Source organism: Centropristis striata, chromosome 6 (genome assembly GCF_030273125.1).
Source record: "Centropristis striata isolate RG_2023a ecotype Rhode Island chromosome 6, C.striata_1.0, whole genome shotgun sequence".
Lineage (NCBI taxonomy): Eukaryota > Metazoa > Chordata > Actinopteri > Perciformes > Serranidae > Centropristis > Centropristis striata.
In genome coordinates, this window is record NC_081522.1 from 16,011,824 (window position 1) to 16,038,177 (window position 26,354).

General features: G+C 42.0%; 1 protein-coding gene across 1 annotated transcript in view; it reads right to left on the bottom strand.

Moving 5' to 3' along the window:
• wwox (WW domain containing oxidoreductase) overlaps nt 1-26,354 on the bottom strand; it is a 143,329-nt gene that overhangs the window by 96,942 nt on the left and 20,033 nt on the right. Inside the window, exon 6 of the mRNA XM_059334566.1 lies at nt 3,093-3,181. Within this exon, the coding sequence (XP_059190549.1) occupies nt 3,093-3,181 (89 nt within the window). The remainder of the gene's footprint in view (nt 1-3,092; nt 3,182-26,354) is intronic.

The window sequence follows — 26,354 nt, forward strand, 5'->3', positions numbered from 1 at the left end:
TAACTATAAACTCTGAATTCTGAATTTGATGCTTTTTTTTTATGTCAGTGTCCCAACTGTTTTGGACTGTATATTCAAACTTGCATACCTGTGTGCCAAAACAGAAAGCATTTTAATGGTTTTAGGGTTACTACAGACATGCATGATGAATATGTTACCTTCCAATGAAGCCTAAAGCATGCATTTTTCTAAAAAACAAAGCTACCATCACTAGTCATCACCAGAAATATCAGTCTGCTTATTATTAAAACAAATACTATTTGAATTATGCCATCCAAATTGCATATTAATTTGCATCGAAATGTCATGTCTTCCAAGTCATATTTAAAATAAAGCTACGAATGTTAACGTCAGACAAAAAACAACTAAATAGACTTAAACGAGGGGAGAAAACAACCCAAAAAATAAGTTAAATTATGCTCAATTTTGACTGTTGGCAAGTGTTTCCTTACTTTTAGACGAGTCAAATAGTCTGAGTTCCATCCCCATAAAGCATAGAAAGGTAGACTAATGTGATGTGGCTTGCATGTGTTTATTACCGAACACCTATTACCCATAATATGTTTGAAATTAGAACAGCATAAATGCAGTTAAAAAAAATCACAGGTGAAAACAAATTGCATGTGTTAATTATGGACCGTTCAGTAGAAATTGTATTAGGGCCATTCTGTCAACACTGTCCTCTATCAATTACATCCCAATGAAATTGCACTGCATTCAACAATATCAATATCCAGGTAATTTCATTTCAAATGACAGGCAATTAAAGCAGAATCGGGGTCAATGGAACACAAAGCAGCGTGAAAGCCACTGACTAAAGCACTTAAAAGCAAGGGAGTGAGAAACGAGAGAAGGAAAAGAAAAAGACTCTGATTACATTTCACCTGTCAATGACACGCTGCAGGAGCATTACTGTGCGTGTGTGTATGAGTGTGTTTGTCTCTGTGTGTTTACAAAGCTGTGCGTGCATGTGTCTGCGCACAGAATTGTCTGAGTGTGTGTCCGTGCATGTATGCACATGTACGTGCGTGTTGCGTGCGCGCTCCTGTGTGTGTTATGCCTGAAGACATACGTGCAGTAATAGAGTGGTGGTAGACTCAGACAGCTGCCCAGTGCCATTCACAGCTCAGAGCTCCCAGCCTCCACTCTGCTCTGTTCGCCTTCTGATGAGAATTAATGTACTCTGACGTCCCCTGGGACTCCCCCACTCCCCCCCCCCCAACAGCACAGCTAATGAAGAAATACAACCTTGCCAAAACACTGAGGTAGAGAGAGAGCGACACAGACAGAGAAAGACTGAGAGACATGAGAGAGAGGCTGATGCAGATAAACAAATTGCAAAAAGGGATATGCAAAAAAACTAAACCAAGAGAGGAGTTCTGGGGACAGTACGCAGGTTAATGTACTGCAGTGTGGATGGGAGGGACACATGCAAGAGATGGGAGGGAACTATAGGACACAGGGCGAGGGAAGCCACCGTGAGGTTTGGCTGTGACCCAAGACACATGTCCTGGATGGCCATACCCTGCCCCAGGGCTGCTACGGGCAATGACTGCCCTGCCTCTCCCCAAGGGGCTCCCCTGACACCAACACCCACACACACACACACAAACACACGCTCCCCTGCGTAGACACCTGCGGGTGGATGAGCAGTATAGATGACAGAATACATGACCCCAAAATAGCAACTGTGCGACCAACCACTGGGCGCAAGACGCATGCGGTAAAAGCTGACCACCACAAAATGAGTGTCAAAGTCTGGGAGTCTGTTTCCACCAATGTCAAGCAAATCGGCACAAATACACACACTCACTCCTGGGGCCTTGTCCATATGGTGTCCATCAGTAACAGTTTGGATGTCCTTTAAATGCGGTGTATGTGGGAAGTAATGGTGGTGAATACAGTGATGGGCCTGATCGAGAGTTCTCTTAGTTTTTTTCTTATTTGTTTCTGTATTGCTGTGTTTTCTGTCCTTTCTCTCTATCTGAGTTAAGTGGAATAAAAAAGCTTGACAGTTGAAATGGGACTGATGGCTACTTAAAGTTCGCTTTGAAAAACTGAGAGACAGTGTCGTGATTTGTTAGCTGGGCGTGCTGCCATTCATTTGATTAAAGAGCAGCTCTGCCCCTGTCACTTCACAGCAGAGACTCCCCTGTCTTTTGATGGTCTTTTAGATCAGATCCAAACCTTTTTAACATGTGAACTTCAATTCAAAACAACTATGTGGGATGAACTTGCTATTGCAACATTGCATTGAGCAGTTTTTTCTCCAGAGAATTGATAACAGAAGTAATAACGGCGCACACTTCCCTGAAGTACTGCAGCCAAAGGTCAACTTAATGAAAACTGCATATTCTGATTTTAAAGTTTTAGGTTAACTTAGAGAGGCTTTACGTCTACTCTCTTAGGTTCCAATTAGACGGAGCGCATTTTGCACACTGCATTGCCGTTGTTGTTGAAGATGCCTCGATCAGACAGGATGAGGTTCGCTGTGCAACCACCGAAGCACTCGTCCTTAGCCAAACTCATAGCTCTGAACCTATTCATTTTTTACATAGCATAAAAAATGGACAGGCTGAGGGCATTTTTGCACTCTGATTGAAGGTAAGAGGCTGTTCTTTAATAATACTTTGAACACAATGAAAGAGATCTGTGTGGGGACAAGAGCCCCTCAGATGGAGGAGAAATTACAGGTACGACCAGCAGCTGGTCCAGGAGCTTCACCAAGATGAGGGTCAGTTCATGGTTTATTTAAGCATGAGTCTGGGACAGTTTTGCCCCTCAATTCATCAAATTCAACAACTAGAAAAAGTGTAATGAAATCTGGCAAGTTTTTTCAACGCAAGGAGTTCAGGGCACTCCAGCAAACGCAAAGCAAAAAGCATGAAGCATTCAACAAAGCAAAGGTAGCAAGAAAAAGCTTCACTCTCATGAATAACATTGAAAAAACAAAAATGCTCCTGGTTGTTAAACACGCTGTGTCTGATGGGGCCCTTATCCTACCAACATTTAAGGATAATATTGTAAAGAAGGCAGCAATATCAGAGACTAAAATTCAGTTTAAAAATGTATATTGTAAAATTTCCACTCACAATTTCTTGGCCTTGTAAGACTCTGCAAACTCCCTGACACTGCGGAGAGAGGCCAGGTCACACATCATGGCTTCTACTCTGGCTTTATGCTGTAGAGACAGGAAACACAAAAGTACAACTTTATTAACAAACTGGTATAGATATCATCACTGTCATCACCTTCCGAAAAAACAAAAGAGTTATTACAAGGTTTAGGTTCAAATCATTTAAAAAAGCGGTGCTTCAATTAAATGGAAAAATAACAATCTAAGGATTTCCTTTGTGTGAATGATGAACACAACTGTGAGTCCTGGAAAATAATCGCTCCTCTATTGCACTTCTTGAGGCTTCCTTCTTTTTTTCTTTTTTTTAGCTAAAGTTTTTTTTGGGATGTTTTATATATCCAAATCAATATGAGGACAAAGGATATTGCACACTGTGCAGACTATAAAGCTATTTCAGGCAAATTTGCTAATTCGTCATTAGTGTTTTGGGGATATAAAAATAAAATAATTCTTATATATTATTACTTTAAATCAAACTGGTTTAAAATATGTGAAAAGAGTGCTGACAGACAGTCACAGTCCTGTCTAAAGATTCCTGGAGAACTCACTAGCTTTTGACTGCGTGTTCTCAGCACGTGTTTGTGTGTGCGTGTGTGTGTCTGTGTGTGTCTCATCTTACACCATATGTTAGGAGACAGGGTGAGGATAGGAGAAGAGAAGAGAAAGATAAATGACTTAAGAAGTGAATGCATAGGTGCATTTACACACTGAGGAAGACGGGCTAAATATTCATCATCCTCTCCATCCCACTGTAGCATTGTGCTGTAGGGCAAAGGCCTCAGCTGAGATGCTTGTAGGCCTAAAGCAGCGTATATCTAATAACAGCGTACAACCGTGTTTTTTTTGTCTGTGATAAAGCATGTCAACTTAGACCCTCTCCCCCTTCTTGGCCTTCTCTACATCTTAATCAGTTCAGCCCCCCTCAACAGACAGCCCCTGTTCAATCTCCCTACAACATATGAGCTCACACGGGACCATGGTGTATGAGTGCGTGCAGCGTGAACTGAGGTGTTCCGTTCAGACTAACGGTCCATTACACTCATCCCTCATGCTGGAAAGGGAAAAGGAGTGAGATATTGCTCCCAGGACTCCCAGCTGGGCTCTGGGTTCAGTAGCACCAGGTATTCCTGATGCTACCTCTCCCCTTCGCCCTGCCCGCCGTCCCTGAGGAACGCTGTCAGCTCGCATTACACCCCGGAACAGCGTTCAGCGTTTCGCTCTCCATCCGCCACCACTGCCGCCACCACTGCTGCTCCCCTGTCAGCCTTTTCCCCTGATCTGATCTCCAGTCTGTGGGCGTCATATGGGAACGTCTTTCCTCTGCGTGTCTGTCTCCGCAGAGCTAAGTGTACATGACACTCACAGCAAGGACGCTCCATGGAGCAGTGAGCACAAAGAAAACAAGAAAGGGTTAAGAGCGCCTTCTGATGGAAATGTGATTCTTCAGGCATTTTACAGACACCTTAACTGCCCCAGGGTGTATTTATACATGCATACACAGGCACACGCACGCCCACACACACACACAACAAATTCAATGTTGTGACTCAAGGGTAAAACCACGCTATCGCACCATTATCTATGCCTGAATTATTCTCTTGATACTACTCTATACCATTATATGGATGCTATTACAAAGCATTAAAGGGCTGATTATGGCTATTATAGATATGATTATAGGGTACCTGCTTATATGATCTGCACACAGCAGTAATCACAGGTGAGAGGAGACAACTGTCTAATTAAATGACTTGTATGTGCAGTGTTCACACTCCTAGTCACTTTTACACAGTATACATGCACAGAAATGCAAGTGAAAAGGAGCTGAGCTGTGAAAGGAATATTTGGTCACCAAGTGTTCAAACAAGTTTAAGAGGAAGATAATGAGAAACTCATATAGGTATATATATATGTGTGTGTAGAAAGTCTTTCAGTTGTTCATATAAAATGGAGAATTTAATTTTACAGTGGGTAAAATGAGAGATTACTTCCAAAACAAGGTCAGAGGAGGCAGCAGTGTGATCATTAACAGGTCAGTATCAGGCCTCCTCAACAGGGTAGCTCTCCACGAGTGTATGACCAGCAGAGAAGATGAGAGCAGGTGTCAGCTTGACGAACACATATCCCCTTCTCTAGAGACAAGGGGGGGAAAGGGAAGGAGAGATGGAGTAATGGGAGACCAGAGAGAGGATAGAGGGGGGTTGAAGGGGGGGCCACTGGAGCAAATCCAGCAGGGAGAAGGTGAGCAGCCTGCCTGCCTGCCCGTCTACCCTCCCCCTGCAGATTGAAGTCTTGCGAAGAAAATAAAGTTTATTGCCTGGAAAGAGGGGGGAAAAAGCATGTAAAAAGCATTAAAGCGATGGAGGTGAACAATTAGACAGATGGCCAGGTTTTGGAAGGAGAAGAGGAAAAAAAGGGTGGAAAAAGAGAGGAAGAACGCACGGACGCAATCGTTCAGGGTTTTTATGAGGACCCTGACAACTCCTGGTCTCTTCAAGGGCGAAGGAAAAGTGAGAGGCAGCGAAGCCTCTCTGGTTAACTCCGGAGTTATCGCTGAGTGTGCAACACCACAGAGCTCGGCTCGGGGTGACAGAGCTTACCGCCCCCAGCTACACACAACCTATCGCTACATCTAAATGCAAAAGGCTAATTATGAATGAAACGTGTGTAAATAAGCTTTGGAGTTTGAAAACTAAAAACTGCTGCAACTGTGTGTCCATCTTTACGATGGTGCATCCACAAAAGAGAAATGCTTTGGGCAAAAAAGCAGCAAGGTCACCATGATGATAAAATGGGCATCAGATCCGTCAGCCCTCCACTCCTGCCGCCACCTCTCACCTCCCACCCCCACCTCCAGCCATCAACCCAAGAGAGCAGCTGTCTGTAATGTGACAATGACCTTTCCGACTTTCACCGAGAGGAGAGGAGAAGGAAGAGAGAACTAAGATGGAGAGCAAAAGTGCTGCGTGAGTGGCGGAAGTTGGCCTCTGCAGAGGTTCTCCTCGTCTCTGCTGGTGTTTTCCACGTGTGTTGGGGAATGACGATGTGGTCACTGCTGTGGAGTGGAGGGATGGAGGGGGTGGGGGGCCCTAATACAATTATAACCGGGGCCATCCAATCCAATAAAATGAAGAGGTATTAGAGCAGGGGAGCCCCATCCTGTTCAATAAGACACTGGACCACTCTACTAACTCTTAAAACGCACACATGTAGCCTTACCGGCACACGCACACACAGGTACACACACTTCGCTGACCCCTTTAATAGCATAGCAGCCACCCCTAATGGACGCAAGCAAGTGGAACCGCCAAATAATACACTGTCTTAATGCACTAGGCTCAATCTCATCCCCCCCTCTCTCCCCTTATCCTTCTCAGCCTTCCCTCACACACTTTAACCCCTGTTTCCATCTTCACTCACCTCGTGCTGCCCCCTCACCACCTCAGCTCCCCTTATAGATCACCAATGCAGGGACAACACTTAAGAAATCAAAAGTACCCCCATATACACAAAACACTTACCCTGCAGCCCCCCGGTTCACACCTCAGGCATGGAGAAGGATGGGAGAAGAGAGAGTAGGGGGAGACAGAAAAGTGTACTGTTTCTATAGGTTGATGTGGTTTCTATTGCTCCATCTGAATACCTGATATCAATATAAAGCGACGGCAATATTACATGACTGCATTTTAACCCAGCAGGTGCGGTGGTAAGGTATTGTAATGGCGGTGAAAGTGAGTGAGCAGGGAAGACACCATGTGAAAAGGGCACCTTATAAAAGCAATTAGAGAAATGACTTTGAGCCCCTCTTCTTGCTCTGTAGATTAGAACAGGCCTCGGAGGGAGGAACACAGAGGAACTCAGATCTCTATGACCTTGTCCGCAACACGCCACACTAAATTGGTCATCAGCTTTTAAGACTGTATTTTATCATAGATATATATTTTTAGCAAAAAGAAAAAGAGAAGAGGAAGGAGGGGGGATACTGTGGAATGTGCTGGTCGTATATCATCCTGTCACAATTATGACGTTTGTTCATAAATACCAACCAATCTCCTCTCCACCTGGCTAAGTCACATGCGCTTGTGCTTATGTGCGCGCCAGACACCAACAAAGAAATATGGACACACACCACGTGCGATGAACGCACATGCACACCGCAAATAAAGAAACAGACACATCTGGCTGGCTGCCCTACCACAGGTCTGAGGATTGACCTCCACACACAGACAAAGAGACTGAATACACACTCAGGAAACATGCATTCAAGCACCTAACACACAAATGAGAGCACACGTTCGACACATTACAAACACAAACACACACAAACAAATGCACGCGCACATACACATCCACTTACTCACTGACATGCACACACACTGCAATTAATAGGGAGGCAGGTCTCTGGTGAGGAAGAGAAAGTGCCTGTTCAGCACATACAGTACAGGCAGAATATGCAATTTCCTCCAGTTAAGTCTGTATTAAATTGATTTCTTCTTTCTCTGACACGGACTGGGTTTTTCCCCCCTAATGAAAGCTGGATAATCTACAGGTTTTCCCTTTCCTGAAATCAAGTTACAAATCAAGCAATTGCAGGGGCAGATATGGGAAAGGTGAAGGAAGGACATGGGATGATTTTCCAGATGAGAAACATAGAGAATGAGGCACATACGTGCTGATACTCTTAACACGGACATCAGGGGCACCTCACTCTCACACACACACACACAAACACACTCTCACTCACACTCTCACACACACACACACAGTACTTCCTGACATTTCCGTTCAGTGACGTATTCAGGCTTCAGCAGGCCATGTTAGTAAACACAGCATTAATGACTGTAATTAATGAAACACATTAATTAGTAAGCACTTCAATGAGTTAATCACTCACTCAGACCTGACAAGGAGTCATGTTGAGGCTGCAGAGTAACACTGAGCATGCTGGGAAAAACACAGCGAAGCAAGGAGGACTTAAAAAGGAAAAAAAGATAAATAATTACAGGTTTCCAGCTGAGGTATTTATTTAATTAGTTGTTTATTTCCTTCACCTTAGTAAAAAATAGCAAATATAAAAATACTCCAGTCCAGCTCTCCTATTAAAAAATATTGTTCAGCAAATGTATTGGTACAGTTCAGCAGCAATTTGTAATTTACATAAACAAAAAGAACTCGTTATGCAGACAAACTGACAGAGTTACATTTTCTTTTACATAATTATACATGTTTTTAAAAAAATAAAAATTAGAAATACCAATGCATTATGCAATAAATATGCAGAACTTGAATGTTATTCCTGGTCCATATGACACAATTTTACATAATTTATATACTGTTATGTAATTGAATTTATTCAATACTGCATATTTTAAAAAATCTTAATCTGCAATGTAACCACTTGTCAAATTGATGTAGTGAAATAAAAATAACAATATTTCCTGCAACGTAGTGGAGAATAAAGCAACATCAAATGGAAAATACTCTAAGTACAATAAATGAGCAATGCGTATTTTAGGCCTCAGTGTTAATTTTACACAAATCAAAAAAACAAAATATGTTGGAAATATTATTATAACATCACAGTTTTACCATAATGTCCATAATTATTGCTACATTTAAACTTAAATCATACAAATACACAAAACTCCTTGTCTGTATTAGGTTATTGCCAAAAAATTAAAGTGTTGAAGTGCGTCTAGACTTTATATTGCAGCATGAGGTGCTATCGTCTTACTATTGAGCATTTCTTTACCTTTCAGAAGAGAGACAGACAGGTCAAAGAGAGAAAAATAAAGACAAAGAGATAGAAAAAGACTGTGAGAGCCAGAGACAGACAGACAGACACACACACAGACAGACAGACAGACAGAGAGAGAGAGAGAGACAGAGACAGAGATGGGAAATGAAAAGGACAGGGCGGTCATCATAATTGCAGAGTTTGCTTTTCGGATGCAGACAGACCAGGGCCATGGGGCCTGAGGCTGATATCAGATTCCACACAAACACACACATACAAACTTACACATGCACCCATATATACCAACACACACACACACACACACACAAAATATTCCAACGCCAGCGTGTGTAAGTGTTTTTTCATTAAGGCAAAGGACAGCTGATATGATTTTAAAAGTGTTTTGTGTGCGTTTGTGTTCTATAACAGAGAAAGTGTGAATTGAGATGGTGACATCCAGCTTTCAATCCTAACAGTGTTATATTATAAACCCGCTCTCTGTCTGTCTGCGTCTATCAGTGTGTGTGTGTGTGTGTGTGTGTGTGTGTGTGTGTGTGTGTGTCTCCATTTCTGCCTCTGCTTCACTTCTCCCCTCCTTTCGTCCAGCGCAGAGCCCTGATCAGATTTACATTAAAAAGTGATGGAGATTTAAATAATGTGTCTATGTTCTCAGAAAGACATTAAGAGATTTTCATCTTACTCTCCTCTTCCTCTCTGTCTCTTCCTCTCCATTTCCTCACCCTCTCCTGCTCCTATCTCCCCCCTCATCTTACCCACTCCATCTCCGCCAGATTCGCAGACAGTGCACATTTTCCTGCATGTCTTCAGTGTAACCGATACCCCTAACAACCAGGATTTTAATGCAATCCATATTGCTCCCTAATATTTCAGATCTCAGAATAAGCACTGGCAATTACATATTTACACCCAGCTTGTTTTGCAATTCGGCACGGGGACTTTAATGTCGGGCTGCACGGCACACGCGGACTTAGATGCTGATTATGTTGTGGTTAGATAACAATAAAGTCGGAGAAAAACTCCTAAACCCTGTGCCCCTATAGTGTATATACAACTTTCTGTTTGGGGCGTCAGCAATAAAGCTCGACACTCTCAAGTACAAAATGATGTGTTCTTTTCAAGTGTGTCGGTAATGTGATTGCTTTATCTAAACCTGCTAGTTTTACACTGTTTAATTTCTCATGAAACTCTCGTGCCTTGAATCATCTCGGTATCCGGAGGGCGGGTAAAGTAGCAGACGCACTTGCAGGAATGCATTTACACATATATGTACACTGTTGTAGTGAACACACATCGCTGTACAGAGATGATAAATTAAGCCCCTTTGATTCTGTTACCCGAGCTCTTTTTGTATCAGCTTTATAAAAACATAAGCATCACATAATTGAATAAGAAAAGAATCTGGCAATTAAGAAACATGGAGGCCTTTGATGTGAGTAAGTGTATAATAGGCCTTTTGATGAGGGAGTGTTTTACACTCCGCAGGGTCTGGTATGCACTTTGATTAAAAGCTCTTTTGTTTGGCAATATTCTAAACTGCTTACCATTTTCCACTGTCACAATAGTTTAGCCTGGAAATACAAGAGATTGTGCCTTTTCTTCTCTTCTCTCCGGGATTAAGTGATTTCTCTGGTATTAAATCACACAGTGAGCGTTTACAAGGGGAACAAATGAGTGAATGGAAGAGTGACCTCACTTTATGTTAGGGTTGGGGAGTAACGGAATACAAGTAACGGGCAAATGTATTTAAAATACAAAATATGAGTAACTGTATCCTATTACAGGTACAGTTTAAATTGGTGGTGTTTTGAATACAGTTTTTTTTAAATAGATTACCTGAAGGTATTATTTTATAACCATGTTTTCGGTTTGCTTTGAAAATCTACTGGCCTGATTTTCATGAAACTTGGTGTCAGTGTGCGGCATTAGCGAAGAAAGAACTAATTTCATTTTCGAGTGAAATAATGGGGGCAGTTACACAAAAATGCACATATTTTTCATTGTCATTGCATTGCGAAATAGGGCATGGCCTTGGCAGTGGTCTGCCCTTCTGGTTGTTTTTTGTTTGTTTTTGTCTAAATTTCATATCAAGCTGGCATTGCCCATCAAATATTTTTTATTTTTTATATTTTTTGAATTGTGCACACACAGTGCACCTGCCACATGACAAAAGCAGAGGAGACGCACGACCAGGCCACTGTCAGAAATGTGTTATTGGCATGAAAATATAATATCCTAACAATGAGCCCAAAAGTAATCCAAAGTATTTAACAGTGGTGAAAGAAGTATTCTGATCCCTTACTTTAATAAAAAATGCACTTATATAGCACTTTTCTAGTCGCTTTGTGACCACTCAAAGGGCTTTACACTACAGACTGCGCTCATTCACCCTTTCACTCACACATTCATACAGGTGGCAGAGGCTACCCTAAACGGTGCCACCTGCCACCATTGGGAATTCATTCTCACACCGATGAACCCAGCATTGGGAGCAATTTGGGGTTCAGCAATCTTGCTCAAGGATACTTCGACATGTAGGCTGCCATGGTCAGGGATTGGGGGGCAACCCATTCTACCAACTGAGCCACAGCCACCCCGCATCATTTTAAATGTATCATATTTTTTCATGTTACATTTTAAATAAGTAATGAGTACCTATAGCTGGCAGCTAAATGTAATGAAGTACAATAATTTCCTCAAAATGTTGTGGAGTAGAAGTAAGTTACATTTGTGGAAGAACAGTACTAGGTTTGATTTTAAGCACCAAGTTGCTCAGACTACTTTAAAACAAATGTGTGTTTCGGTTGTTGGTGTAAAAACATGGAATTCCCAACTCCAGGATTTAAAAGGTTGTCCAGATTTTAGTAGATTTAAAAAAATGTACAAATGCAAAAAAAATTGTCAATATGTACTAGAATCTTAAACTGACTGTTTATGATCAGTTGTTTTTTGGTCTTTGTTTTTGAGATGATAACATGTTGTTGAGTGTGAGTTTTTGTTTGTTTTTGTTGTTTTAAGTGTTTTGTTATAATAAAAGTTTTGTTGGTGTAGGCTACTGAAAATCCATTGTATGTGATGTCAGACCATCTTTTTTTTTTTTTTATTGTTCAAGTAGGGGGCAGACAAATATAAGAAATGTTTTCTTCTTGCTGCTCCTTTCTAATCATGAAGGTATAGAGTGTGTCTCTGTACACATTTAGTTGTCTACTTTCATTAAAGGAACAAAATAAATAAATAAAAATAAATAAAATAAAAATACTTGAGTAAATGTACTTAGTATGATTCCATCGCTGGTATTTAGAATATGTCAATTAATTTGAGTAATATAATGGATTATGTAACAACTTACATTGTAGGGCATGTTTTAAATAATCTGCAATAGAAAACGTCTTCAAAATAACCCTCCCAACTCTGGATAAATGCTTTAGAAGGGGAAATAAAGGTGGCACCATCAGAGACAAAACAATAACCATTAATATATGGTCATTTCATATTCATACACACATTCATTACCACCAACTGTAGTTGTTAAAGCACCATTTACATGATCTACCCTGTCTGCTGATAAGGTCATGTGCTTTTGCATTCTGATACAGTGTAACACAGATTTGAATAATAGGATTCTCATCATGCATCTTTAGCCCCTTGTCGCCTGATAATAGCCTGAAAGACGCTCGTTGAACAATGTAATAAATGCATCATGTGACCTCGGCAGAGGTCAGGGGTCAGCAAGCCACAGATTGTCAACGGAGCGCCAGCCTGACAGAGAATAAATGATGCCTTGTAAACAAATTGAATTATTGCTTTAATTCATGCAGTCTGATTAAATTTGCAGAGAGAAGAGTCCTTCACGAGGGAACAGAAGAGCAAAGGAGTGACGCGAGGGGGAAGAAGAGGAGGAGGAGAGGCGGTGGGTGACGCGACGTGGACACACACCTTCTCCCTCCATCAGTCCATCCCGCAACGTCTTTGGCTCCACTGAAGGAGAGTAACTACATTAACAATCCGATCATCTCACAAGACTGTGCACTGCTTTCCGTCGACAGCAAGTCTTCCTTTTGTCTGTCAGCTAAATGTATTAAGGTTGTGTTAAATTGAGTTGGGCCGGGCCACCGGACTCCCTGCCCTGGCACCAGCCGAGTGACGATAAGCAGCAGACAGATCTGAATTTCATAAACTGATACACAGACTACAGTTTGTCTGATGCACAAACATTTAAAGAAGTTTAGATAACTGAGAGAGAAGAGAAAATGTACATAGGGGTAAAAACAGACAGAGCCCACTTAGGCAGGAGCTGGGGATTGAGGATGCTTAAATGTGAAGAAATCTTTGAAGAAATTTGTGTAAGCTTATTGAAAAGGGCAAATGGGATAGCCCATCTCCTATGGTACACCCCATGAACCTAAAAAACCCTGAATGAAACATCAGTATTAAGTTTGGTCTATCACCCAAAGCTGCATTAGGTCTCTCCTCAGTTTGCTCCTTAATTCCATCCGAGTAATCCCACATTATTGCCCTCTAACAGTACCCTAAACGGAGAATAAAAAGTTTGCTCCCCTCTAGCAGTGTATTACCAGGAAACAACAGGCCCTCTCCTCATTAAGTTATAGATATAAATGCTCCAAAGCATGAAATTACCCCCGAGCCTCCCTCTCCAAATAACCTGGTTTGCAAACAAATGATCCGAGCACAAGCAGTAAAAGGCAGATTATTAAAATAATAGGAGGGATTTAAATTTGCATCCACAGAACAATTCAGCAAAGGACTGTGCAATTACTCCTCCCCCTCCTCTTCTCCTCTTCATTCCACCTTTCTACTGGCAAGTCGAGTCCCTCGCTCTTTATTGTGTCCATCTGTTCTTTCCAAGAAACAGAAGCAGAGTTTGGTATCTTCAGGTGTGTCTCCGTGTGTGTGTGTGTGTGTGTGTGTGTGTGTGTGTGTGTGGTCATCCACAGAAGTGTGTGCACTTACATGGTAGTATCTGGTTATTGCTTACCTTCATCAAACACACAGTCAATTTACATGCTCATAGTTCCTTATTCTCCTCGGCCCACACCCTTATTTCTCCATCCCTACCTTACACTATGATAAATATCTAACTTTATCATGAGACAATAACAGTCCCTCCTCCTATGCTGGAGTAAATGGGGAGCGATGAGAGAGTGAGGTGAGCAGGAACGGACGAGGCAAAGGGTGCTCAGGTCTGCATTACCTCTGAGTTATGGCCTCCATTTGCATCTCAATCAGCCTCTTTGGAGAGCCCACCACCTTGGTAACACCCCCATCACAGCACAGGCACCCCGGGTAATCAGGGAGATTTAGTGGGACTGGCAGCCTACCGTGGGCACCCCCTGGCTGGGGCTCGCAGCTCATTCCCAGCCCCTGGTCTCGCTAAGGGCCCTCTGGGCCACATCCAAACACAGGAGAATGGCAGCACTTAACAAGACTGAGGAAGACCAAAATAGACGAGCAGCAGGAACAGGCCATAAAACAGAGGGAAAACAAAGCACCCGCGTGATTGTAATAGATGTTCTGGCTTGGATGTCTGCATAGTGTTTCTGTATTGCTGCCTCATTATAGCCAGAGAAAAAAGAAAACAAACTTGAACTTGTGACCTTAGGTGAGAACATTTTATCTCAGAGTTGATGATGGCGCTGACACCGTTCCACTGCTCCCCTGCAGCAAACACCAGCTCGCTCCAACATGTAATGGGAGGGTGTGCACCCACAAACACAAACATACACACGCACGTGCACAGCTACATGGTGTGATTTGCAGATAGTGAATGTTCCACTTGAGAGTTGCCTCTCTAGTTAGCGCTGTCTCATGGCTGAACCCTGCTAAGGTATTATTACCCACACTCAGCCCTATTGATATTGTGACTCCAGCATCTGTTCACCTCCTTGTTACTGCCTGGACCCCAGCACAGCGTCCTATCTGCCTGCGTGCATGCCGTGTGTGCCTGTGAGTGTTTGTTTGTGAGTGTGTATATCCCGGACCTCTGGGGCAGAGAGTAGTCACTGTGCTCAGAAGAAGATGAGAGGCTGAGGAGGCTAATAGAGAAACACTCTGCACACCAGGGGCCTAATCAACTGCGAAGGACGCGTACCCATGGCTCCAAATCTCTCTCTAACACAAACGCACTCTGGCCTTTCTTTCTCCCTCTAATCTCACAGATTCTCTAAACTCCACACTCAAGACTTTGTAAGCAAAGCTTGTAGGAAAACAATGAAAGAGAAGGCAACACCGGGAGCCAAACTTAAGCTGCAAACACAGAAGGCTCATGTGAGCGGAGGAAGAGAATAAACAAAAAGGGACAAAGGAGGAGAGTGAGGGCTGAAGATGGAGCCGCTCAGAATGAGGAGCTGAGTTTCAGTTATCAGAATCAAATATTAGTGGGGGAAAAAACTGGGGAGTGGGCAACATTAATCAAAGTGTTCACCTAGTGGGCAGCCATATGGCAGATCAGCACGCCAACAGTGCAAACTTGCTGATCTTCAGTAACGGGGTGCAATTAATTCCACTGGCTGCATTCATCTCTCCCTCACACACTGAAGGAAGGGAGGTAGAAAAGAAGCAGGGAGAACAGAGGAGTGTTTGTTATGACTCTTTACTCTTCCTCCCCAACTCTTTCTTTTTTCTCTCTCTCTCTCTCTCTCTCTCTCTCTCTCTCTCTCTCTCTCGGAGCAGAAGAATCAAACCCAGGTGATGAATGAGGTGGACACAAGGGCCTCAGGTAGCTGCTGTGGCGATGGTGGAGGAAACTGATGGGGGGTGGGACAAGAAAAAGTGGAGAAATTAGGAAGCTGGAGGAGAGGGAGACAGCGGCGGGTGGGGATTAATTTAAGGAATGTGTAGGACCTTAAAATCTATATTTATGTGCATATTTATTTTTCCTTCCATTTTCTTCAAATTCAGTGCACAGTATCAGATTCTTGCCTATATCTTAATAAAACTAAGTTATACTCATTCAGTTGCTGCCATATTCATAAAAATTAAAGGAGACCTATTATGCTTTTCCTTATTTTATGTCATATATATATAAATAGTATATATTACTGCAGGGTCTGCCCATAAACCAGCAGTCTTGGTTGCCAATGCTGTTAATTTTTTGTATCACATTGCTGCTGGAACATGTTTGATTGTGTACGTTTGATCTTAATGCTTTTATTGGTGATTTTTCACAGTAAAAAGTGCTGCTGTACTTTGTTACAGTCATTCCCTTGGCTGCAATGACAGACAGAGACACAGAAAGCACAGGTGCAGAAGATACAGAAATGCTGACCAATCCGAGCATTGGGCCTTTTTGTCAGGGGAGGCTTAAAGAGACAGGCGCTACAACGGAGCGTCCCAGACAGAGGGTGAATAGAGATACGACAGCCATGGGCAATATGAGAAAAATAAAATGTTAACATTAAAGCATGTAAACGTCTTCTAATAGAAACCCAAAATACTAGTTTGAACCTAAAAATGAACATAATATGTCCCTTTAAAGGATTGCATTTACTAAAGTTTATAGAGGAAAGTGTGCCAACGACGTCACCAAAATAACAGAGTCAGAGCATCGTGCTATTTATGAACCTCCCTAATGAGTGGAAGGCACGCACAATACCACTGGTCAAAAAATAAAGCCTCATAAATTCGTAAATCCTATTATCTGGGCCACATAATAGCTATTTCGACACAAGGCTGTGCAAATAAAACAGTGTCTATTAACACTTTCTAAATCTCCCAAAAATATTGTAAGACCCATAAAATCCTTTGAAAGGTGGCAGAGAAACTTTGTATTAAAGTCTGTCATTTGCATGAATATATCAGAGAGTAGAAACTAAAGTCTGCACTCTTAGCAACTGAGGCACAGAAAAAAATGTGCAGCTTACCCTCAAAACACAATCTCAGTAAATCTTGGCAGAAATCTCTCTGTGAAAGATGAAACCAAATACAGTGTTTTTTTTATCAGATATCAATTCATTAAAATGTAAATTACAAGAGCAAACATGATAATGATAAGTGACGTCGTTGTCACTCATTTCTTATTGAGTTGGATAGAGAAAGCTTTTATGGGAAAAGATGGTCAGCGTTTGAGAATTCACTTGGTGAGCTGGCAGAATAAAGTGAGCACAGCCTGACCCCACACACACACACACACACACACACACACACACACACACACACACACACACACACACACACACACACACACACACACACACACACACACACACACACACACACACACACACACACACACACACACACACACACACACACACAAACCTCTTTTGGTTTTATGTAAAATTAGCTTCTCCCCTGGCTCTTAACACAAGCTCATCTCCATTAGCCGCAACCTAGTAAAACTGACTCCTGCAAATGAGTTGTGGATATGCATTCCCCCGGCCCTCTCATCTCTCCCATCCATACAAATATACTGCATCTGCTATCTCATGTCCATATCTCCGTAAGTCAGCTCATCCCATAGGCCTAGTCACCATACCACCCATACCAATATCATAAATGACTGTGGGGGAAGCCTTCATTAGGGCAGCAATGCCCCTCCACCCCCCTAATCAGGGCATTTTCCTTTTGCGCATTGGGATGATGCTTTATGGCCCAAATGGGGCTCCGTTAATGAGGAAGTACACATGTCTCCATTTCCTGTCTAGCCAGGTCGGCAGTTCCTGTATTTGGCCCTATTATAATCACGAGGCTTTTTTAATGAGCTATATTCATCTTGCTCATGCATCAAACACCATGTAGACTTACAATAACAGAATAAATGAAAAGACACACAGAATTAATTACACTAATACTCTTGCCAAACATATAGCCAGCCGTTGGAGATGAAAGGAAATAAATTACGAAATGGCCGTCAGGAAAGACAGTTAGATGACTTTATCTCTCTCAGACGGGTTTGGACTATTAAATGCAGTCCAAGCAACATGGGTTTAAACCCACATGGTGACAGCTGAATCATTGTAATGCCAAAGTAAATTCTGTTACAGCGTTCCCACAAACTCCGAGCTTTTTCACGTTCTGCTCTCGGCCCGCTCGTTCTTCTCTATCCCCCTCTCCACACATCTGATCTCTCCATGTCCCCCCATCTTTCAGTCCCTCCATCATCCCCTCTTCACTCCCAGGCCTCGTTGACATTAACCTGGAGCACTCACATTTTCCCATGGTTCTCCATGTTGCTCTCCACATGTCAGAGCGGGAGGCTTTATGGCCGACATCCATCAGCGTCACATGCCAGGATTTATGGGAGATGGAGTCCAAACCTGATCGCTCTGAATCAGTCTTGCTGAAGCCGACCCCTGGGCCGCTGTGGGATATAATGGATGAGCATCCCCACCCCTCCACCCCCTCCTCACCTAACTCCTCCCCTGACTCTCTTCTCCTTCCACCTCTCTCCTCACCCATACGCTGCACCCCTCTCTTCATCTCTCATGATTTTTCCTCCCCTATGCCCATCAGTCCAGTCCTCTTCCTTGCCCTATTTGGCTCGTCTTGGTCATTCATTCAAACTTAATGGAGATCTGGTTACCAAAAATTAATGAGGCAGACTCACTGTAGGAAATATCCAAGTCCACGTGCACCAACATACACTCACAAAGACATAAGCTCATCATTCATTGCAATGTGTAGGGTTTTATTTGGGCTAATTTATCATGACACTGTATTAATAGGCAGCAGTGCCCTTCAGAGGGTTGATGAGAGGCACCAATTAACTCTGTTCACTGTTCACTGCCTCATACAGACCTGTAGGAATGACAAAGGTCTGTCAAATTACTGTGTCCTGTAGCAGCGCTCTGTGTTTGACAGAACATCACCGGAACTGACGAGGGAGACGAAACTTAATGGATGATCAAGGACAGTTGAATTAAAGCTAATATTTTTCTAATCATTGAGTATTAAAAAGCTCTCTAAAATCCCAATAGAACTTATAAATTGTTTCCTCCAACTGAGTCCACTAAGCCCTGTGCAAGTGGTTACTGTCACTACAACTGTCAAGCTTCCTGGTCTCACACACTCGATGTTTGCAGTCATTGCACGGCTTGAAACTGAAGCTACACATCAGAGGAAAAACAGTCACCACCCTCACCAGTTCACGATCTATTAAGAAGGCATGATTGTAAAAATTGTATTGCAGTGTAGTTAGTACTGTAAGTATCACCAAGATCAGTATGTTTCACTTCAAACATTACGGTAAAAGCTTTCAGGATGAGGACAAGCCAACTAGTTAAACATTACAGATAACAAGTTTTTTTCATATCAACCTAATGCCCCATAGAAAACTTTGGCGGTCCTGACCCTCAAGGGGGACAACAGGGGGCGCCAGGGGGGTTGCGGAAACTTTGTGTCTTTTTATACATGTCTTTTACAAAAGAAGACACTGAATGTAATGAATAAATATGACTAACACTTGACTTTATTATGACTAACAAAAGAAAAAAATTCTAACAGAAAATATGCTTACTGTTAATATTACTGTTGAATATTAAGCCTGAAATGACAAGGAATGTTTATAACAGAAGAATGATTTTTTTTTTTTTTTTTTTTAAAGGAAAATATATTAAAAAGCGGTATGTTTGATGTGCCATCATCATGTACGTGTAATTTAAAAATAAACTGCAACAGAGGGGTCCACACCAGAGGCTGATGCTATATGGGGGTCTTTGGCATGGCAAAGTTTGGGAACTCCTGCTGAATGCTAAAGCATGTGGATAAATGCAGAGCATGATAGGATTTACTGTGTAGAGTTATAGTTGCGAAGCCATGATTGGACATTTGCTGTTCAGGGCAACCAACCAATTACAAAAATAATCCTTAAAAGTTAAATGTCCACTCAGAAAAAAACACCTTATCCATTATGACAGCACTGGTGGAACGAAAAGCTCACAAAAGTTTGAGACATCCTGCTCCCTCTTCATGGCGTCCAGCCTTCGGCAGAATTAATGAGCTGAGCCCCTGTGGTCTACATATACTGCTGTGACTCGGGGAGTTAGCGGTCAAGGGTCAAACTGTGTTCACTGGTTTACAGCAGGTTTTATTACAGTTATTTGATATATTTACCCAACCTGTTCACCTTCTCACCTGCCTCCATATAGAGCTGGTTATCTAAAAGTTGCCCAGTACACACACGCAAACACACACACGCTCATTTCTCAACTGGAACGCGTGAAATAATATTGCCCTGCGGCCCCCAAACAGGCTGGTACCCTAATAAAGACTTTACACTATGAAAGAAACACAGTGAGGCAGCTCCGACACCTCTGAGCCTCCCTCGGCAAACACACACACACACACACGAGCCCTGTGCCTGGTCACAGGTCAGGAGAGCCTGTAGCTCTCTATGGTGCACGGGAGCAGCCGCTTGAACCTGTAATATGCTCCCCTCTCCCCTGGTGCCACTTGTTGGGATTTTAGTGCAGGGGAAATTACACCTGCTCTCTAGCCTGAGACCAGCACTGACACACAGAGACGACTGAAACTGGGGATTACACACACATACATGTGAACACACAGGTAAATCTAAAAGGGGCAGTCAGACAGAGGGAGCACATGTGTGGGTGTGCATGCGTGATGCTGCAATTATACCCCCGAATCACCGATCAACAAAACACTTTATCAGAGTGCTTCACACGCCATTAAAACTAGTACTGTTATGAAAGTACGAGCAGCCCAAATTGCAATAACAGACTAACAGCTGCTTTCCATCCACCATTCCCACAGATATGTTGGAAAAATGGATGAAGAAAATAAAGACTATGACTATCGCAATCAGAACGTATATTGACAGTTGAAGGGCTGATTGGTTCTTCCAACGCTGACATAAAGGCAATTTTAAATAACTTACTATCAGAACTGAGATGTTATAAAAAATTATTATTATCCAGGAGCAGCATGTCCACCTGCTGAGCTCTGTTATCAGTCTCTATCAGTCTTTTTCCCACAGATCTGACACCATGTACCTCTGCTCTCCATATGCCTGCCCACCAAAACTTTGCTCTGTGCTCCATAAGAGTAGTTTACATTATGGATATGGTTCGGGTGGTGATATTAAAGATAAAATAATATTGTTACATGGAACTTGATGGTGGGATATTGTAAGCGCAGACTTAACACGACATTTTAATCGCAGAGACATTGTTATTAAATAGATTATTTTACTTTAAATCATTTCAGTAAGATATAAAGGTTTATTTAGTAACTTTAACTATATCAACTTTAGAAAGTTTCAAAGTTTAATTATTTCAAAGCTCAGCAAAGATGTTACATTATTCTATGACATCAAGAGAAAGTCATCCATGGGCGTCATTGGTCATTGGCGTGCTGTAACGTAACCCCCAACCCACCCACTGCTACTCCTCCACCCCCTGATGATTGGATGGTCTACGGGCCAATTGGGCGATATGAAAATACAAACGATTGTCCAACCCCTGACCTGGTTTTACCATCCAAACACAGTTTGCATGGCGTGAATATAAAGTAAAACAGTTATTTATTTACTTCTTACACCCATGATCAATCTCATGTAACAAAGTTGTGCAAGATTAGGACACATTATGCTGCTAACACTGTTCTGAAGGCCTAATCACTGGTTAGACAGGGAGGCCATTTCATCATCCAAATGTTCAACTAAAATGAACACAACATCCAGCCTACTCTGCAAGTCAAATGTGAGCTGAGAGATAATCATTGATATGGGGCAGGAGAGAATGAAACTAATAAAAAGGCAGTGTATCAAAGTATCGCAGTTAAGCATTAGTCACGTGAGGGCAACTACGCCACAACTCTGGTGTTCTCTAAATGAATCCCCCTCGTCCCGTGCTTGATTTATGGACCTGTAAAAACACACGTTGTTTTTAATCTACTGCTGCCTGAATCTGCCCCTCTAATGAAATGTGGATCTGTGTGTGTGTGTGTGTGTGTGTGTGCGTGTGTGTGTGTGTGTGTGTGTGTGTGTGTGTGTGTGTGTGTGTGTGTGTGTGTGTGTGTGTGTGTGTGTGTGATAATGATGTATGGGCTAAGGTCTGATTCTTTGAGCATGAATTTTCTCTCTGATAAATATGCATTCAGTTACACAGACTGATTAAGCTGTAAACCAGTGTTAACTCTGTGTCAAAGCACATACAAACACACACATATATACATACGTACATGGGCACGTAATTCTGTGCACATGCGCACACACACATAAACACACACATAAACACACACACACATAAACACACACACACAACTTCCCAGAAAATAATGATAGCTGTGCCTGGGGCAGGATTGTTTGGATGCCTGGAGCGGTTCACTGATATCAATTCCATGAGACCTGACTGCAGAGGATATCCTATAAACACAAGACGCGGCTCAGAGACACAGCCATATCAGCAAAAGATATCTCACAGAGTCAAGAATGATGATTTGCAGAGTTCTGCACCAAAATGCTATATATTGATTTTTGGGAAATAAATAACACAAATTAAATACAATTTTACATATATGCATGGTAAAAACATGGAAAGAGTTCAAGAATGTGCTTTTTAAAGGTCACTTCTTTGTTTGCAAAGATAAGTGCTCTTTCATTTCAATTTTTTTTTTTTTGCTAATTAACACTTAACACATAACACTTAACACATAAGTATTTTTTTTTTAAAGGAGACTAATTATCTGTAGCGGTCTCAAGTGATTTTTTAACTGATAAAGAAAACTAAATAAAGCAGCTTTACACAAAAAAATCCTAATAATATATATATATATAATAATTTTATGACAGCTTCTGATATAACAATGGTGATGCATTCGCAAAGAGCATATGACAGCATTAACAGGCAATTTAATTGATTAAACTAACAGATTTTTACTTGATTGGAGTTGATTTCTTACAGAATAATGTAAATACAAATTTTAACTAAATATATAATATTTGTCAAGTTGGTTTTAGAGATTTTAATGTGTAAAAGTTACATATTATAGCTTTTAAAAGAGAATGTTTATCAGACCATCTTTATCATATTCACAACAGCATCACCATAATCCTACACATTTCTTTTAGAGAGAGCTCTTGACTGAAGAGGCCTTTGCAAACTTTTATTCCTGATTGGGCTGACATTGAAACATGTGACTTACATTGTCAGAACGGTCCGACATGGCAGCTGTTGACTTGTTCTGACGCACTTAGCGGACAATCCCTCTGTCCTTCACAACAAACACAATGTGACATCAGAGTACATGCATGCACACTCCTCTTATATATAATATTTCTCCCTTTCTCATACGTGAAATGCAATCAGACATGGACGTGTAGTGCACCAAAGCATACACACACACACACACACACACACACAAACACACACACACAGACACACAGACAGACAGACACACACACACACACACACACACACACACACACACACACACACACACTCATTAAGTTCCCATCTCATGTCTGAAGATACTCTTCATGGGTTATGAAAGATGACAAGAGACAGCATCAGAGAGTTTAAATCTCACAGAGACATCAAACACAGAATTACATCTAATTAGCCTATTGCATCTCCTATGAACTTTATCGTGGGATCTGAGAGCCTGTGCTAATTTCAAACTGTGCTAAAGATGCTAAAAGAGCTCGGGGTAATATCGCATAAATGTTATAGCCAGTTGCCAGATGGTTCCTGCATTCAACATTACTGTGTTTGCTTGTTTGGCAGACATCAACTAAGCCTCAGTCTATTTGGCTGCTTATTACAACTGGCTCATCTCCTGATTTAAAACATTACAGTGTGCGCTGGACTTGTCTCTCTGTGGTCAGCACTTCTCAGACTTCAATAAAAACATTCTCTGCTGGCAGAGAGAGAAAGAGGGGGAGAAAGAGTGAAAGAGATCCAAGCAACCTCTCACCTCTCTCATCATAAGTAGCCCTCGTCCCAGGGCTATGAGCCCTCCTTCAGAGGGGAGAGTGAAAGAGTGAAGGATGAGAGTCTGTCAGGTTCAAACAACAAAGAGGTGCTGCCTTACACATCCTTCCTCAACCTGTCCCCTTCAGTGGCAGTGACATCATTTAAATCATTTAAATCCTCCCCAACATGACCTATGGCAAGTGACCCGTCATTCTAACGCTCACACCTCCATGTGAGACGGCTGCTGAACTGCTTATTTAGCAGAAAATACCACCCGGCTAACTATGTGATTTATTCAAAATTATTCCTCCACGGTGCTCCTTCACACAGAGCATTTGCCCATAGTTCACTGTGGTCCAGGCAATTAGGAGCAGGCCACACCTCTTCAGGAGACAGAGCACCTGGCTATAGCAGACAGACATAAGGAGGTGGAGAGCTGAGCGGCGCACAGCTTTTCACGACGGGCTGGAATAACTAAGCAGAGCAGTGAGGGAGAGTGAGGGAGTGAGGAATGCAAGCCAGGCACTTTAGGATTCATTTAGGTTCCCCATCTCCCTGGTCACTTTATTAGCAGTCTGGGAAGAGTGATGCATGTCCCAAAGCTATGCAAAATGCATAATCAAGCATTTAAATACACACCATGTGGATGGGTGTGTGCAACGTGCATGCACGTACGTGTGCACACATACTGTACTTGTGGAGTGTATTACACAGATGCACAATCATACACACACACACAAAATGCTTACTACTGTAAAACCTCAAGGTATTCAACTCTTTCACGTTTATACTAACAGTCTATACTACACAAAGCCTCCTTTAGTATTCCCACGAGCTGCATTGTAACCGTCACCTGTGTAATGTAAAGAAATCCTCAACGGTATATTACAGTAAATCCTATTGTAGTTCCCGAGGTTTGTGTGGTCGCTTGTTGGAGGAATCAGACCTGGATAAATTTAGGAAAAAAGGGTTTTCCTCATCAAATTTACATATCGCAATTCCACCCTCATTCCATCCATCGCTTCAGCTCTCTTCAAGACGATGTAGACTGTAGTTGGGGGGAAGTGGGACCTTTTTATTCCCAGGTCACAGACAAAATGCAGGTAGGAAACAAATAAATAAGTAAATAAAAAGATATGAGGAGGACTCCCTGGAGAGGTGGACGCTTGCAACTAATATGCAAAGAAACACAATGATTTGCACAATGCTTCATCCTGGAAATAAGGAAGAGCTGCCACTCCCTCAATGATTCAGTGGATGCACCTGAGATTGGAGGAGAGGATTGGGAGAGCAGCGAGAGTGGAAGTGCAGGTGTAATGTCGGTACAGTCTGGGGACAATCTGAAAAGGGGCTCCAGGGCCACTTAAGAACAAGCGTAGACATCACCAGCAACAATCTCCACTGGATTTATCTGAGCTGTAACAGTGGCGGGTCAGCAAAAGCACATGCAAAAGAATTACTTTTGCCTCTGCTTTTTAATGAAAGAAAGTGCACCATGTGTGGTATCCTAAACCAAAAGGTATGCATGTTTTAATTAAAATAACTGTGAGAAACTGTGGTTTTTGATATTAGTTGTTTAGGTCAAGAAAATAAGCTTGTTATGACGTTTTAGGAGGTTCAGGAAAAAATTATACGGAAAACAAAATGAAGTTTTTAAAATCCTGCAAGATTTAAAAATGACTAACTATGATCTACTGGGTTCTTTGGCAGCAAAGAAGACTGTTACAGACCTGTTCACTGACCTGCGAAATGGGCTGCAATTTCCTTAATCATTGTGGGAGGTAAAAGCAAGGGGGAAAAAAAGGAAAAAAAAGGTACAGAATCTAAGGGTGGACGGAGGAGGACTAAAGTCTTTTGAGGCATTTCTGAAAGATAAAAGAAAAGAAAGAGCGGGGGAGGAGAGGGGAAGAGTGACTAAAAGAGCAGCATCCTGAGGCCCTGGAGCAGGCTGCAACCGACCAGGTCAGCATTTCACATGTGTCACTTCCTGTTGGCCTCAGCGGGAGGAGCGTGGCATGGCATGGTGGCCAGCGGGGGCAGCAGGGCCTGTCAGACTGACACAGGAGGTTATGCACCGGGCAAACGGACAAATGCAAGCACACATGCATACACACACACACACCCATGCATACACACATGTACCGTTTTTCCTGTGCTAACAAGTGTGATTTGGGTCAGAGTGGGGTGACACAGAAAGGGGCCTCAATGCACAGCTGTGCAAGAAGTCGTTTTATATAGAAGCGTGGGGCACATCCAGAACTTTGTAATGCTTTAAAATAACTATCATTAGTCAATGTAATTATATAGTAAATTAAACTTTAGTTAATCGTTTTTTTACTCTTATTAGACATGATGTAAAAATAAAAGTAATGCGATAACTTATTTTGTTTTAACAGTTTATGGTTGCACACATTACAACATTTTATACATTAAAGAAATTATTTGTAAAACATTATTTGATTGGACTTATTATAAAGTTATGACTAATGATTATAATACCCTGTTAAACTGTTAATAAATACTTCATAATACACTATGAATTATTACATTAATATACATAATACATTCATAC